Source organism: Nicotiana sylvestris, chromosome 6 (genome assembly GCF_000393655.2).
Source record: "Nicotiana sylvestris chromosome 6, ASM39365v2, whole genome shotgun sequence".
In the NCBI taxonomy this organism is placed as follows: Eukaryota; Viridiplantae; Streptophyta; class Magnoliopsida; order Solanales; family Solanaceae; genus Nicotiana; species Nicotiana sylvestris.
Window position 1 is genome coordinate 199,157,416 of NC_091062.1, and position 15,805 is coordinate 199,173,220.

The following is a 15,805-nucleotide window of genomic DNA, read 5'->3' on the forward strand; positions in this document are numbered from 1 at the left end:
ACTTATCGCGGTTACTAAAAATAATTGATCCAAAATACATTTCATTTTAGAAAATTAAGATATAGTTAATTATTGTTTTCCATTTTGTCTTTGAAAATAAAGAATAAGATTAATCACTTAACATAGAAAATCTAAACGAGAAAAATAAACAAGGGCATAGTAGTTAAAAAGTACATCTTATTAATACTTAATAGTTTTTTAAGGGACAACTAAAATGGATCGGAGATAGTACGTAACAGAACTTGCACTTGACCTCTTACTATAAAATTTTGTGAAAATCAATTATGATTGAATACAATTGTTAATACACTATTAACTACCTATTGAGATTCCTACTATTAATAAGAGACAGTTTGAGGAGCTTGGGATCGTCAGGGTTATTTTGAAAAAATTACAATAATTTTTTTTAACCTGATGCGAGTATATCCCTTAAAAAAAAACTTCAGTGTTCTTTATCTAGGTTTTCACTCAGCTTTGCCCTGCGCTCTTCTGATTATTGTGAATCTTCTTCCTTACTTTGCTAACTATATGAGAACATCCTTTTTTTATCATTGTCTCTATAATCTATGAAATAATAAATTTGCATATTTACATACTCCTTGGATTAAATTGAACAATCCTATTACCAAAAGAAATTTCCCCTTTACACAACCAATTAGGGAAAGAAAGAATGTTCAACTAGGTTGCCATACGAGGGTCATACTATATGGGCCAAATTCCGACTAAGGAAATTCAATACGAGAAGATGTTCGTCGCGAAGATCGTAATTTGCCATGGGCAGCTCGACTGAGTACGACCAAGATGAGTTGTTGAAGAGTTCATTGATGTCGAGGTCGGTGTTAAGCAGAACGAGCCGTTGAGTGGCTCATCAGGGTCGAGGCCTAATAGCGAGGAACTGTAGCAACGATCAATTTTGTTTTGGAATCTCTGAAGGGAATATTCTGAATATTCCCTCTGCTTGTACTTTCTAGGGTTATTGGACACACCCATTAAGAAAATACTAAATTCTAGACAAAAATTGTTAGTTTGACTAAACTACCCTTAATTAAATGTTGCAGTATAGTTAATGTGAGGAGTAAAAAACTTTTTAAGAATACGTACATAAGGATAATTTTGGAAAAACAAATTGAATTTTTTCTTGATTATATAAATGGATACTTATTTTGGATCAAAATAAAAAGGTAAATTGGTCACTTATTGTGGACGGAAGGAAGTAATAAATAAAGTGTATAATTTACCATAATACCCATATTAATTGGTGTATAGTCTTTAATGGATTTGAAAAATGATTTGAAATGAGTAATTAATGTTAATGGCAAAATAGGGAAAATAAATTATTTTTCTCTTTATACTCAAAAAGCGATAAGTAAATATAAAAATTTATTTTTAGAATATTTGACAAGTAAGAGTAGACGAAGAGAGTAATACTCTTTTCCAATATTATACTCTTTGTAGTTAAGCAAGTTTATACCACCAAAGTATGAGGTACGGTGAATAAGACTGCACCTCCCTTATTTAGAGGTTTCGAGTTCGAGCTTAGTTATTGCGTCTCTCATAGTTGCCAACTCCAATACGACTTATTGCCTCTCTCATAGTTGCCAACTCCTAGTACTGTGTTGGGAGCAAAAACAGCCAATAGCCATTCTTTAGTGCGTGTGTGTGTAAGAAAGAGAGATCCAAAGCAGGCAAGTAGGTTTTCTTCCCCAGCAAAATACTTTAGTACTATATTATTAGTACTCTATTTTTTATTTATACTTGTAGTACAATTTTTTTCTTTGTTTTCTTGGACATGGGAATATAATAAGTTGGTGTTGCCAGTGGTGGTACCTTAACCTCAGAATAAACCAAGTGGGTCAGCTCTGATTATTGAGGTCATACTCCCCACTAGTTGGTCTTTGCCCCTTAACACCTTTCCCAATCTGACCACTGAACCCCTTTTCACTTTAATTATACATTTATTTCGACTATACAATTAGTCTTTCTTCTCTATGTCCATTTTAGCACTATTTTCTACTATCTTTGTTGCATTTTGCTACCCCTTTATTGGTTTGCTTTTGCTCTTGTTGTTAAGGTAATAAAGGAGCAACCTTTCTCAAGATTGTAGATTGGTTTTGTGTGTACAGAATATACTATGAGTATTCTTTAGGGTAAATTCTTAAATTGTTTTCAAGATTTGTGTCCTTTTGCTGCTTAGGAGAGAAGTGACAACTGGGGTCTATTCAGAAGTGAAGCAAAGTTCGGTTCTTGGATTTGATTTTGGTCAAGTTTTTGGATGCTGACTTGAACTCTGCAGTTCTTGTTATTACTGTTTTTAAGGTAAGTGATTTGTAATTGAGATTGATTCATGATTGGAGTGCGACAATGGAGAGGTTTATGGCCAGCTTTTTTGTTTCTTTAGTATTACTAAGTATTGTGGTTTAGTGAATAGTGAATTCAACATGAAAAATTTCCTCAAGAAACTGCATATTGGGTCCAATCAATCAGAGGATTCAGAAGGGTCAACATCATCCTCAAAGAGCAAGAGACTGAGTGATGTTTCATCTCCTGATGGGAATTCAAACTCTAGAAACTCTCAGGGGTCTGATAATAAAACTTTTTCAGCAATTTCAGGATGGTTAAATTCAGTTACAAATCGGAAAAGTCCTAGTCCTCCGTCTTCCTCAAATGTGAGTAGAGGGAACAGAATGGAACATTCTGACTCTGTGACTATTGGTGAATTGGATGCTGCTTTAGATGCTGTACAGCGTGATTCGGAGTCTAGCAACTCGAGGGACCCCGGTGTAGAGGAAGAGTATCAAATTCAGTTGGCTCTGGAGTTGAGTGCGAAGGAAGACCCCGAGGCGGTGCAGATTGAGGCTGTTAAGCAGATCAGTTTGGGCTCTTCTGCCCCAGAGAATGCTCCAGCAGAAGTTGTAGCATATCGGTATTGGGTATGTTCATCGCTATCTATTTGGTTCCATTCATATTCCAACTCTTAGTTTACTTTGCTTTATGCACTTTTAAGGCATAACTTAGCAATCTTTTAGGTAAATATATCGTATATCGATTTCATTTCACCAAAAAAAGAAGAAGAAAGGAAATGGCTATGCCATTCAATCCCTTATGATCTGACTGAGCATATATTGATTTTACTTTGATGTGATAAATGGAGTATGCCTTTGAAGTTTGTATATCTTTTCTGTGGATTTTGGTCGAAATACTGCTGAAAAGGCATCTACTTTTTGGTTGTTTATGAAATTCAGCCTTTAGAATTCCAGCATTGTTTGTGTAATGGTAATGGTAGTTGTCTTGCTGCTGATCGTATTTGTCATTCCTCAAGGTGTTGGTTATTAGATTCGTTAATCCTAATGCTGAAAAAAAGCACTTAGGCTCTCGGCTGGGGATGGCCTCAAGCTGACTGGAGCAAGAATTTTACATGACAGGGTTCAAATTCCCATAGAGACAAAAACCACCAGGTGATTTCTTCTCATTTGCCTAATACTTCATGGGCAGAGTTACTCGGTACCTACCTATGCTAGTGGGAGGTACCTAGTACCCAGTGGAATAGTCGAGGTGTGCGAAATCTGGTTCGGACACCACTGATGTCACAAAAAAAGAAAAAGAAATTGGAAGAACTTAAAAGAAAAGTTCGATTTGCAGCAATTAGGAGGTGTATTGTCTTCTCATGGAAGGAAACCAACACAAATACTCATATCATGAGGTCCTGAGTTGTGTTTTGGATGAGAACCTATTAGTAACACATATAAGTTACTGGAAATATGAGAATTCAAAATGCTGTAGTGAAAGTAGCCGGAAAAAGGCGAGTTTAGCTTGACTGAGGAATTATGTGATCAATGAGTATAAATACTTGATGGATATAAGTGAGGAGAGAGAGATGCCAAGTACAAACACTACTGACATTATTGGACTTAAAATTACTCAAAAAAATTAGAAAAGGAATAATCTTAGAAATATGGTTTAGAGGTAACACTGCCAAAGACTACACATGAAGAGCACAAACTTTCTTTTGCAACGTTGACATGCCATCTGGGAAGGTTCGCGTTCGCAAGAAATTTACATTTTTTACTTTGGTAGTATTGGGAGGGTAATCTTTACTCTGGTCACACTCAAAACCCACCTTGTCACATGTTAGGCGCCATCTCAGTGTAGCGTTTCCTGCTAGCTCATATGACAGATGATTCTCAATACATTACAAGCACCTTCATTGTGCAAATAGGATCTCCCACATGCAAAAGTCTATAGTTTGAATCTATATTGTGCTGTGGAGATATCATAGTCATTGCTCTGCACATATTTCCTGTTTTTTCCCCCATATTCTTTGTATGGTATTAAAGTGGTACCAGTAGTTTTTTTTGTCTTTAACAACCAGAAAGTGGTATTATAGACAGCTAGATTGTCTGAAATGTAGAGAGGCTTATTTTGTGGTGTATAAGTGCTCTGTTGTTTCATCAAATTAGTTTCTATTTGTGCAAAAATTTCCCTTTCTAGTCCTATTCCTCTCTAACACATGACATATCTCATATTATAGATTTATCAATGCTTCACAGAATTACAATGCTCTAAGTTATGATGACAAGATCCTGGATGGATTTTATGATCTGTATGGCGTCCTGATGGAGTCCAATTCTTCAAAAATGCCATCCCTCATTGATCTGCAAAGAACAGAAGTATCAGATCATATCAGTTGGGAAGCCATCCTTGTCAGTAAAGCTGCAGATTCCAAGTTGTTGAAACTTGAACAGAGAGCTCTAGAGATTGCTGTTGGGCTGAGGTCAAAACTTATAGATTTTTCAGACAGCAGTTTGATGCAGAAGCTTGCTGTGCTAGTTTCTGACCACATGGGGGGCCCAGTTGCGGATCCGGACAGCATGTTGCTTGCATGGAGAAGTCTTAGTTTTAATCTAAAGGCAACTCTAGGGAGTATGGTTTTGCCTCTTGGTTCTTTGACCATTGGATTGGCTCGTCATCGTGCACTTTTATTCAAGGTACTAAGCATTTTGGACTCTAAAACCTACAGCTTATTTGATTTTTATTAGATTGTGATGGATTTTTTTGGTCTCTTGCTTGTTGACAATGAAAATGCATGAGATATCTGAATACCCTTATCTCACTTCCAAAGCCTAATTAACTTTTATAGTTGGCTAAGACTGTGAATGTATGACGATGGCCTTCTTTGGGTTAGTGAAGAAGATATCTACTCATTGCGAAAAATGATTGGTTGTGTGGATGGAGAGTGTACAATCTTAATGTAGAAAGATAAACTCATTTAGGCAGAATGTCAGCAGAGGGCCTCGGATACATCATTTGATCTGAGTTCACTTCTAATCTGAGTTAACTCCAGTATTTGTCCCCAAGTTCTCGATCCTTCCAACTACTTGTCAGTATTCTATATCCATTGCTTCTGCCTTTGTATCTCCTTGTTCTGTTTCATCCTTTTTGTAGAGATTAGTTGTGTCTGTACGATGACATTCGTCCACAGGTTTTGTTTATGTTTGGCGCATTAGCATCTCAAGGGTGCTTTTATTTGTCAAACGGAATCTGCTAGATATCCCCTTCCCCTCTGCCCACTTCTTTTATATGTACTTTAATTATAATAATTAAAGTTTGAGCCATGAACAACAAAGAGTCCTATTGCATTGCAGATAGAGTACTTTTGACTGTTTTACATCATCATCATCATCATCATTATCATCGTACATGATCGTCATCATCATTATTATTTTTATTTTGGATATTTTCTCTTCCGCTTGCTACTGGTCAACCTTACCCTTTCACTTTCTACGATTTGACTATAACCTATAACATTCTTTTGACTTCTGAAAATTGTATAGGTTTTGGCTGATAGTGTGGGGATCCCTTGCCGATTAGTAAAAGGAAAGCAGTATACGGGTTCAGATGATGTTGCAATGAACTATGTGAAGATTGATGGAAGGTTGCTGCTATTCACCTTATCTTCTTTCGTTGATGCTATAGTTGCGATCTTTTTGTTTATGTTTCGTCAGTAGTAAACATATTGGGACTTGGTCAGAATTTTCACTTTTCTTGGATATTCTTCCTTGGTTGGTATGCATTGCATGAATACATCTTATGAGTTAGTCAGAGCAAGCATCAGCCTTATAACACAAAATGTAGTAGCAAACTGCCAAGGTAGGAGCAACTTAAGGCGCGTGCTTTAATGAAGAAAAGGCATAGAATGAAGAAAAAACTTTTACATAATTGAAAAGAAAAACTATAAACACAAACACCACTATTATTATCAGGGAAGTTGAAAAAGAAGTGGAATGAAGTGAACTGTATGAAGTAAAAGCCTTCTTAAGCTTTTGATCAGATGCAAGATACGTTTTTAAGTTTCTAACTAGTAATTAATTCTCTTGTACTGAATTTTAAAGTTCCTCTTCCTAATTCCTAAGGTACTCATTTATAAAGTTTCCTTAAAATTACTATATCGTTTCGCAAGCTTCATTTGCTGTTCTTTCCAGGCCTCTGAGGCTCATATATTACCCTAAACTTTTAAAAAGCAGTTGTTTGGCTGGTTTAAGGTGCACAACATAGCACTTTCACTGGAGCACCACCCAAGCCAGGTAATGTGCAGAGCTTGCCCCTGCGTCTCACTTTAGGGCTTAAGCACACCTTTGACAGCAATAGGAAGCATAATGTTCAAAATTCAAGATAGAATTCTTGAAAAGTTTGTTTGGTTAGTTGATAAAACGTTTCAAAAACCTATAGTAATTAATTTGGAATGTGAATTTGTTTCTCCAATTTCCTTCATAATCAGCATGTTATGATCTTAAATTGGTGCTGTTGTTTATGTACTGCAGAGATTCGTTGAATACTTTGTTTGAGATAATTTTTTGATAGTATAATTTCTTCTGAAGTTGTCTCTTTCTATTTACAAAGTAGATGATACATTTGCAGGGAGTATATTGTTGATTTGATGGCTGACCCCGGCACACTTATTCCATCTGATACATGTGGAATTCATGGAGACTATGAAGAATCCATTCTCTCCATTAGTCCGTCCTCTAGAGATGTTGATTCTCATCCGGGTTCCTCTAGTAGTGGTGTTGCTTCATCATTGGAAGATCATTCAGATTATGGAATGGCAGACAAGAGATCCAGGTTTGCAGAATGCACTACTGCAGGAAATGAACCTCCCTCCTCTAGTAATTTGGAACAGCAGATAAAAGCAGAGAAAGGATGTTATAATACTTTCCATGATTTTACGAAGGAGCAGGGGCAAGAAACTTCTTCAAGAGCTGGGCATGCAAGATCTCCTTTTACACATGCAAGATCTCCTTCGTGGACAGAAGGTGTTAGCTCTCCAGCTGTACGCAGAATGAAAGTAAAGGATGCTTCGCAATACATGATTGACGCCGCAAAAGAAAATCCACAGCTAGCTCAAAAACTTCACACTGTTTTACTTGAAAGTGGAGTTATTGCACCACCAAACCTGTTCGCTGAAATGTATCCGGAGCAATTAGATGTATCTCATGTAGAGGGAAAATCCAGACTAGAGGAAATAGAAAGTAAGGAAAGAGGTGAGTTCCAATTCAGGGGTCAATCTGATGCGAATCGTGCCCGCTTCTTACCTCCTCTGCCTTATCACGGTTCATACTCTAAGGGCAATGCACGTGGATCATTCGAACCTCAGCCAGATGTGAGAGAAGTTGGGGAACAGCAAGTCTCCAGACAGAGTGAAGTTGCTCCGTTGAAACCTATGAAACAAATGCCTGTTGCTGCTGCCGCCGCTGCAGCAGCAGCTGTTGTTGCTTCTTCGATGGTAGTAGCTGCAGCCAAGACTAACTCTCATACAGACCTCCCTGTAGCAGCTGCTGCCACTGCCACAGCTGCAGCAGTGGTAGCAACAACTGCAGCTGTCAGTAGGCAATATGAGGCACTAGGAGGTATATACAACTTGTCAACAAATTGTTTGTTCCATTTTGGTAACAAAATGAAATTTTGGAGAGATGTGCCATTAACCAGTTAATCCTGCTGTCTTCCTTAATCATGTAGACTGTGGAAGAGTTGATGGAGATGCTGATACTGCCATTTATGAGCACCAGCGAAGTGGTGATCAAGAGCATGAGGCGCTAGGAGCAAATTCGGAGGGTGAAAGAATATCAGATAGGTCAAGCGGTAATGATAGTGCTAAATCAGATGTGACACTTGATGATGTGGCAGATTGTGAGATTCCATGGGACGATATCGCCTTGGGCGATCGTATCGGGCTTGGTATGACCTGCATTGTGTTTACCAAACTTGAAGCTTCTGTGGTGTAGGTGATTTAAACTCTGTTATCTGACACTTCTCATAATCTCTATGTTCTAGGATCCTATGGAGAGGTCTATCGTGGAGAGTGGCATGGAACTGTAAGTTCATTATCCTTGTGCCAATTGGGGTTTCATTTAATTTATTTTGGGGTTGGTTCAAAAGAAATTTTAGGTGGTATTTGTTTCCTTCACGCATAAAAAGGCAGAGCTTTCTTTTTTATCTAGCTGAATAACTAGATTGATTGCAATTTAAAGCTAACAGATCCAAATTGTGGGTCAAATATTCAAGAACTTAATAATGAGAAGATTCCTTGATCTTTTGGCGACTCTCTTGTGGATCAAATTTCCATTACGTTCTAGACACTGTTTACACTGGAGAATCAGCTTTTTGAATTGGATATTTTTTTTTTTTTGAATTGGAAATCAGCTTAAATTTCTGTATTTCAAATTTGATATGATGGGCCCTTCCCCGGACCCCGATCATAGCGGAGCTTAATGCACCGGGCTGTCCTTTTTATTTTATTTTATATGACGATGTCTCTGCTTTTTCGACTGCTGAGTTATTTGCTGGACCTGTCTGGTTCTGGATCAATGCATTTGTAGCATACACGTAATCTTATACAATAGCTTCTGTTATTCATTCATTCATTACAGTCATCAACTATAAATGAAAACAAATAGACTGCACTTAAGTGTTCCTTATTTTCTTCAACTTGAAGTAATACAAAAAGATTAAGCCTTCTTATTTTCAGGAAGTTGCTGTGAAGAAGTTCCTGGATCAAGATATAACCGGTGACTCCCTCGAAGAATTTAGAAGTGAGGTATTACCCTTGTCTAACATAGGCCACTATCAGTGTTCTTAATATTACAACGCTTGAAACTATCATCATTCCCCCAGAGATCTTACTCTTGAATAAGTTTTAAAAGCTGATGGCAAAATCGTGGAGGGAATAATTTTCAGTCAAATGCACAATTAGAACTATAGCTGCAAGCCTGTGACAGATGCTCTAGTTTTCAGTCAAATGCACATATTGAGAGAAGCATTCACATATTCAAAGGAAAATGTAGAAAGAAGTATGAAATCGTATGATCAATAGTTCTTTTTTAATTCTTATCAATTTTCTAGTCGATGCCCCAGTGTCTTGTTGCTCAGCTATATATACCAGAGATCTCGAATCTGAGTTCGTACTCTTGCCTTTTCTTATAACTAACTTGGATTATTAAAAGAAACTACACTATCAAACACAGTAGTAAGTTTAAGATTTTAAATCTAGTCTAGTATTGCATAAAATGGAAGAAAATGCAGTCTTCATGCATTGCATCACCGCTGGAATCCGAACTCCTCCTGTTGCGTTTAAAATCACACTTGTATTCCCTTTATGCCCTAATTAATCCTTTTCATTAATTTCCACATAATGTGAATTCCTCAGGTACAATTTTAGCATAATCTTAACTTACTGAAACAGTTTTGTTGCTTTTAGCATACTCCTATCTGACCAGAGGATTCTTCTATCTGTTAAGCAGAAAAGTTCAAGGGACAAATACGTACCACAGATACTGTATCCGAATTGTATTCCAACATTACTTGGAACAAATATATAGCAATACACAACATGATATTTAGTATTCATTTCTGTTTTGGTTGGCTTCATCAAAATTTCAAGTTACCAGAAAACGAAAAACTTTTTGTCACTTTTTTCCTAACTCATGCCTGATGATACATAGGTATTTAGTGAAATCAAGGCATATCAATAGACCTGTTGGTTTGTAGTTCTGCTTTTCCTGATCACGTTTATAATCTCCTATGGGCTTTTCTTGCTATAAGTCGTGGTCATGAATTATCAAATATATATACATAGCATGATGTGCGGTCATCATTAACAGTTTTGCCGTATTATTGTTAAAGTTGGTCAACATTTTTGTTCTTGAGCTAATTCGGGTTTAAACTTTAAACTGTCTTCTGGATAAGAGAGAACTCGGCAAGGAATTATATTTTTGTATCATATAGCAAGGTGGTATAATTATTTATTTAACTTCAAAAAAAAATAGTTTTTTTAATTTATAGTTCTGCTGCATTATTAACAAAGCCGATGAAAGTTTTCACGAGATTTTCTTTCTGAAGGGTGTAGCCGAAGGTATTGTGTGCTTCAATCCATTTTAATCAGTTTCTGAATTCTGAAACTAAACCAATCCAGTTTCCCCTAGCTGTGATGATAGCATCACAGTGCTTCATCTTCTGATGTGTTGCTTACCTTAACTTCTGGATTACAATTTGATTGTATTCTCTAAATTCATCTTGTGGCTTGCAAGGTACGGATCATGAAAAGGCTCAGGCATCCTAACGTTGTTTTATTCATGGGAGCTGTCACTCGTTCTCCACATCTTTCAATTGTTACTGAGTTTCTTCATAGGTATGTTAACTACTACGGTAAATTTAGAGATAATTGAAATATACCTCACTTTTATGGTGGTTTTGGTCGTCAGTTTATGTGAAGCGGTGGTTTGTATGTTAACCTGGAAACCTGAAATAGAACCATCAGTCAGCTGGAATTTGGACTGTGGTAATGATAACTTGAATTCAAAATATTTTATTTGGTCTGCAGAGGTAGTTTATACAGATTAATCCATCGACCCAACAATCAGTTAGATGAGCGCAGAAGGTTGAGGATGGCTCTTGATGCTGTATGCTCCACTTTTCATTTTTAAGTTCTCCACATGTTAAGCCATCTATATTAGTTTGTGACTTTCTGATCTGTGTGATTTACTGAACTAACAGGCTCGAGGGATGAACTATCTACACAACTGCACACCCATGATAGTTCATCGAGATTTGAAGTCTCCGAATCTCTTAGTAGATAAGAACTGGGTTGTGAAGGTGGAATTCCTTTAACTCTTAAAACTAGGCAATGTTGCTGCTTGCTTTTCACTAAGAATCCATGTGATGCGTTTTGATTTTTTCTGACTCTAGGTATGTGATTTTGGACTGTCAAGAATGAAGCACAGCACATTTCTTTCATCCAGGTCGACTGCTGGGACGGTAAGCAGCTCCTTGTTGCATTCTAAAGCTGCTGGTCTTGACAATATAACTTAATTTTTTCCCGATGATTTATATTTCTCTTATATATATTGTGTTTTTTGTTTCACACCGTGCCTGGGTATTTCTTTGGAGAGCCTTTCTCGATGTAAATTGTAATGCTTCTGTCCTGTGTGCTGGCTAAAAATTGCACATCATTTTATATCAGCCCTTTAGAAGATAAGGTCAACGCTGTTGGTCCTTATACTCTCTGGCCTTTGAAGATGTTTTTATTGCCATGTTTCTCCTGAAAAAATGTTGTTGCTATGTCCATGGTTCGGAAAGTAAGTGTTTTTATGTACTTTTGAAATGTGAAACATTTGATTGGTTTCTATGCTCTTCTATATATGTAGTGGTTTTCCACATCAGATCTCATAATTCTTCGAGTCATTTTGTTTCTCAGGCAGAGTGGATGGCCCCAGAAGTGCTGAGAAATGAACCTTCCAATGAAAAGTATGTCTAAACAAATGGTTTAGAAAAATTCCAGGAAATATTGGGGGACATTTTTGAAAATAAATTCTGTGTGTTTCTTCCTGGTATATGATGCTGATGTTGGACTATTAAACTGGGCGCTGCAGATGTGATGTATATAGCTTTGGCGTCATACTATGGGAGCTATGTACTTTGCAGCAACCATGGGGAGGAATGAACCCGATGCAAGTTGTTGGTGCTGTGGGATTTCAGCACCGACGTCTTGACATACCAGAGGACATGGATCCGGCTGTTGCAGACATTATCAGGAAATGCTGGCAAACGTGAGTATCTATAAAGTTTCTGTCCTGTGGCGACCAGCTTGTATATTCTTTCATTAGCTTTTGATGAATTCTGGTCAGGCATCCTGGTGGTTGTAAATTTTTAGTTGATACTTTTCTGAATACAACATAAAGGATACAGACGATTCATATAGCTGACCGCGACTAGTTCAGTATAAACATAGATGATTAAACGATGTGCTTTTCTACGTGCAGAGATCCGAGGTTACGGCCTTCATTTGCTGAGATTATGGCTGCTTTGAAACCACTACAAAAGCCTATAAGTTCACAGGCACCAAGACCACCGGCTGGCAGAGGTCCGGTAAAGGGTCAGCCATCACGAATCGTAGAAGATCCACCTGCAGATCAGAGTTAGTGAAGGAGGAAAGGGGAGTATCTCTTGTTAGACAATTGTAAATTTGTGCACAAGAAACTAAAGGAAGGCATCAAAAGATCCTGACAAACACATAATATTGAGCCAGTGGTGATTCTTTTGTTTCATCTTTTTAGTATTTTTGGCAGTGTTCCCCAGTCCTGAAAATTGTCTATCTGCCCTTGTATATTCACTTTGTAATTAAAAAGGAATATGTTGCTTAAAAGAAGCTCAAACTCTTCTCTTCAATAAGCGTTAACTAACCCAAACGCAAAGAATGCACTCCCTCTGCCCAAGTCATATGGCGGTGTTCGGATTTCGAGAGTCCCATGATTTTGTCATATACTTTTTAAATATTTGCATTGTTAATTACTGTGACTTATAATACCTTTTACATAGTTTTAAATATATAAATTTTATTTTAAATTTTTTTAAAGATTCAATAGCCGGATTCACGAGCAAAATTAAGAAATTTGATTCTCACGAATTGGGGCATAGAAGTAATAAACAAGGGAAACTATTAGCTATGTCCATTTATAAGTAGCTCATTACAAAAATTGACCAATTCCTAAAATATTACTAATATTAGCCAAATATTACTAATATTAGCCAATTAGCTATTTGTAGCAAAAAAAATATCAAATTTTTGCTTTCTTTTGAGTGGGTGCTATTAGAATAGATTCGGTATATCTTTAAGGAGCTTGAATCTCAGTTTTGGGACGATTTGGTGAAGTTTTAAGGTGGTTTGATTGAAAATTCGAATTAAAAACTGAATATGAAAAAAAATGATATGTGTATCACATTGTGTATCATTTGTGTATCACATATGTATCATATTTGTATCAATTGTGTATCACATGTATATCCATATATATATATATATATATGTGTGAGATACATGCGTGATACATGTTTGATACATGTGTCGCAGAAGAATTTTTTGAACTCGATTTAATTACGAATTTTGATACAAAACCAGTCCAAATCACCCCCAATCTTCCTCAAATTTAGTAGGGATTTTTACCTAGCTATACTATATTAGAAACTTATTTACCTATATTTTCTATGTTTTGCAATTTTTAATAAGTATCTAGGTTTTTCTTACAACTTGTATACATTGCTTCTTAATTCAATTAAGGGATTCAATTACGTCCTTTCCTTTTTTTTTTTCTCCTTCTCATCTTCTTTCTCCTTTTTTTAAAAATCAAAATCCCTTAATCTACGTCCAGAATCTCCATCTTCTCTCTTCACCATTGCCTACAGCTTTATATTATTAAAAAATATTCAGAAATTGTATGATAACTATATCATAATTGTAGTTGAATTGTATCATATACATCAATGCCTAAAACATAAATGTATCATACTTGTATCACAATTGTATCTAACTTATATCTGGTACATTAATATCCAAAATAATACCTGATACGATACTAATAAATTAATATACAATTATCATATTTGTGATACAAATTGTGAAATTCGTCACGAATTCACAACTACTCTATACAGTGAATATACAATTATCATACATTTGTAATACAATTCCTGCAACAATTATGAAACATATACAATTATAATACAATCGCGATACATTTCTGAAAAATTGTGATACAATTATGATTTTCATCTTCCTCAAGTTTCAATCACAACTCTACACTAAAAATTTAATATAATAATATTATAATTATATTAGTATTGTATCCACAACTTACCCACAACTTGATTGTAGAGCAAAATTTTGAACATTTTCTATATTGTATAAATAAGAAAGAAATTTTGGATGATTGAAAGAGAGAAATCGAATATCAAAAGCTTTGGAAGAAGAAAGAATAACTTTGTAAGAGGAGTGAGTAAGCGAGATTTTTGGGTTAGAAAGATTTTGGGTATCAGTGGGTAAGGGAGAATTCTTACGGTCGGTAAGTACAAATTTGGATAATTATTAAAGAAAGAGAGAAGATGTGTTTTTGTAATCCTTTGGAAAAAGAAGAGAATCTTAAATGTAGGAGGATTATGTGTAACTGATATGCTATATTTAAGGTATATTGCATTTCCTCTTTTTTATGGTTTTGTATAAAACTAGTAAATTTTAGGTATATAAAATAATTAATAAGGAACCTAAATAAAGGTAGTAAATAGGTTTCTATTATAGTATAGCTAGGTAAAAATCTCAATTTTGTATATTGATTTATCTATATGTTTTCAATGAATTTCAACTATACCCACTAGAAAAAATTACTTTTTTGTTTAGATTTTTGGAATATTGTATATATTTTTTTTTTTGTATTTTATCACCTTATTTGCTACCTCATCCATGAAATTTCCTTTCTGTCTTGCATCTAATGTTGCTAATCACGCTTAAAATATATGGAAGGTGATTTTTGCATATGATTCTTTGAGAGAAGGAACCTTATTTATTTGGTTTTTCAATTTTTATATGTGTTTGACTAGTTTTGGTAAGTCTATGACTAATGGCTAGAGGTTGGTAAGTTGAAACTTATTTGGGATATTTGTGTAAGTTTCCCAATAAACAATGGGGGTAATATGCATGTTATACTTTCTTAAGGACAGAAGTACGACATTAAAGTGGGCGTTTGGACATAAGAATTGTAAAATTTCCAAAAAGGTGAAAAAAAATTTCAAAGTAAAAATGGTATTTGAAATTTAGCGGGTGTTTGGACATAAGAATTGTAAAATTCCAAAACATGGTGAAAATTGTTTTCAAGTGAAAATGGTATTTGAAATTTAGAGTTGTGTTTGGACATGAATATAATTTTGGTTGTTTTTGAAGTTTTGTGAGTGAAAATTTTGAAAAACAACTTTTTGAAGTTTTTCAGATTTTCAAAAAATTTCAAAATGCATTTTTCAAATTTTCAAAAAATTTCAAAATGCATTTTTCAAATTTTCAAAAATTTCCAAAATGCATCTTCAAGTGAAAATTAGAAATTTTATCAACAAATGCTGATTTCGAAAAAATGTTTTTTTTGGAAAACAGGGGAAAAAATTTCATGTCCAAACGGGCTCTTAGAGTTGTGTTTGGACATGAATATAATTTTGGGTTGTTTTTGGAGTTTTGTGAGTGATTTGAGTGAAAATTTTGAAAAACAGGTTTTTGGAGTTTTTTAAATTTTGGAAAATTTCCAAAATGCATCTTCATGTGAAAATTTGAAATTTTATGAACAAACGGGGATTTCGGAAAAAAGCATATTTTTTTTGGAAAAAAGGAAAAAATTTCTTATGTCTAAACGGGCTCTTAAATGTCTTAAAGGTGGTAAATTGATTAGCCTTGCAGTAAAATATTTAGTTTTAGAAGTATATAAAATATACTGAACACCCT

At 35.3% G+C, this 15,805-nt stretch overlaps 1 protein-coding gene across 6 annotated transcripts; it reads left to right on the top strand.

The window, feature by feature from the left end:
* Positions 1-1,575: 1,575 nt before the first annotated feature.
* On the top strand, positions 1,576-12,697 carry LOC104214499 (probable serine/threonine-protein kinase SIS8). Of its 6 annotated transcripts, none has more exons than XM_009764171.2 (15): positions 1,576-1,689; positions 2,195-2,930; positions 4,548-4,985; positions 5,832-5,932; positions 6,916-7,904; positions 8,014-8,232; positions 8,329-8,369; positions 9,023-9,091; positions 10,581-10,681; positions 10,874-10,952; positions 11,047-11,145; positions 11,239-11,307; positions 11,747-11,796; positions 11,922-12,098; positions 12,312-12,697. In XM_009764171.2, the coding sequence occupies exons 2-15, from the start codon at positions 2,439-2,441 to the stop codon at positions 12,469-12,471; spliced, it is 3,084 nt and encodes a 1,027-aa protein (XP_009762473.1). In that variant the 5' UTR covers positions 1,576-1,689; positions 2,195-2,438; the 3' UTR covers positions 12,472-12,697. The 6 variants fall into 6 exon arrangements, with proteins under 6 accessions (XP_009762473.1, XP_009762476.1, XP_009762474.1 ...); XM_009764174.2 differs by lacking the exon at positions 1,576-1,689 and having other exon boundaries at positions 1,723-2,316; positions 2,422-2,930; XM_009764172.2 differs by lacking the exon at positions 1,576-1,689 and adding an exon at positions 1,723-2,071.
* Positions 12,698-15,805: the final 3,108 nt, after the last annotated feature.

Coding starts and splice junctions, on each gene's coding strand:
- LOC104214499 (XM_009764171.2), top strand. CDS start 2,439: ATGAAAAATTTCCTCAAGAAACTGCATATTGGGTCCAATCAATCAGAG. Junction 8,370..9,022: donor GTGGAGAGTGGCATGGAACT/GTAAGTTCATTA, acceptor TCTTATTTTCAG/GAAGTTGCTGTGAAGAAGTT. Junction 12,099..12,311: donor ATCAGGAAATGCTGGCAAAC/GTGAGTATCTAT, acceptor TTCTACGTGCAG/AGATCCGAGGTTACGGCCTT.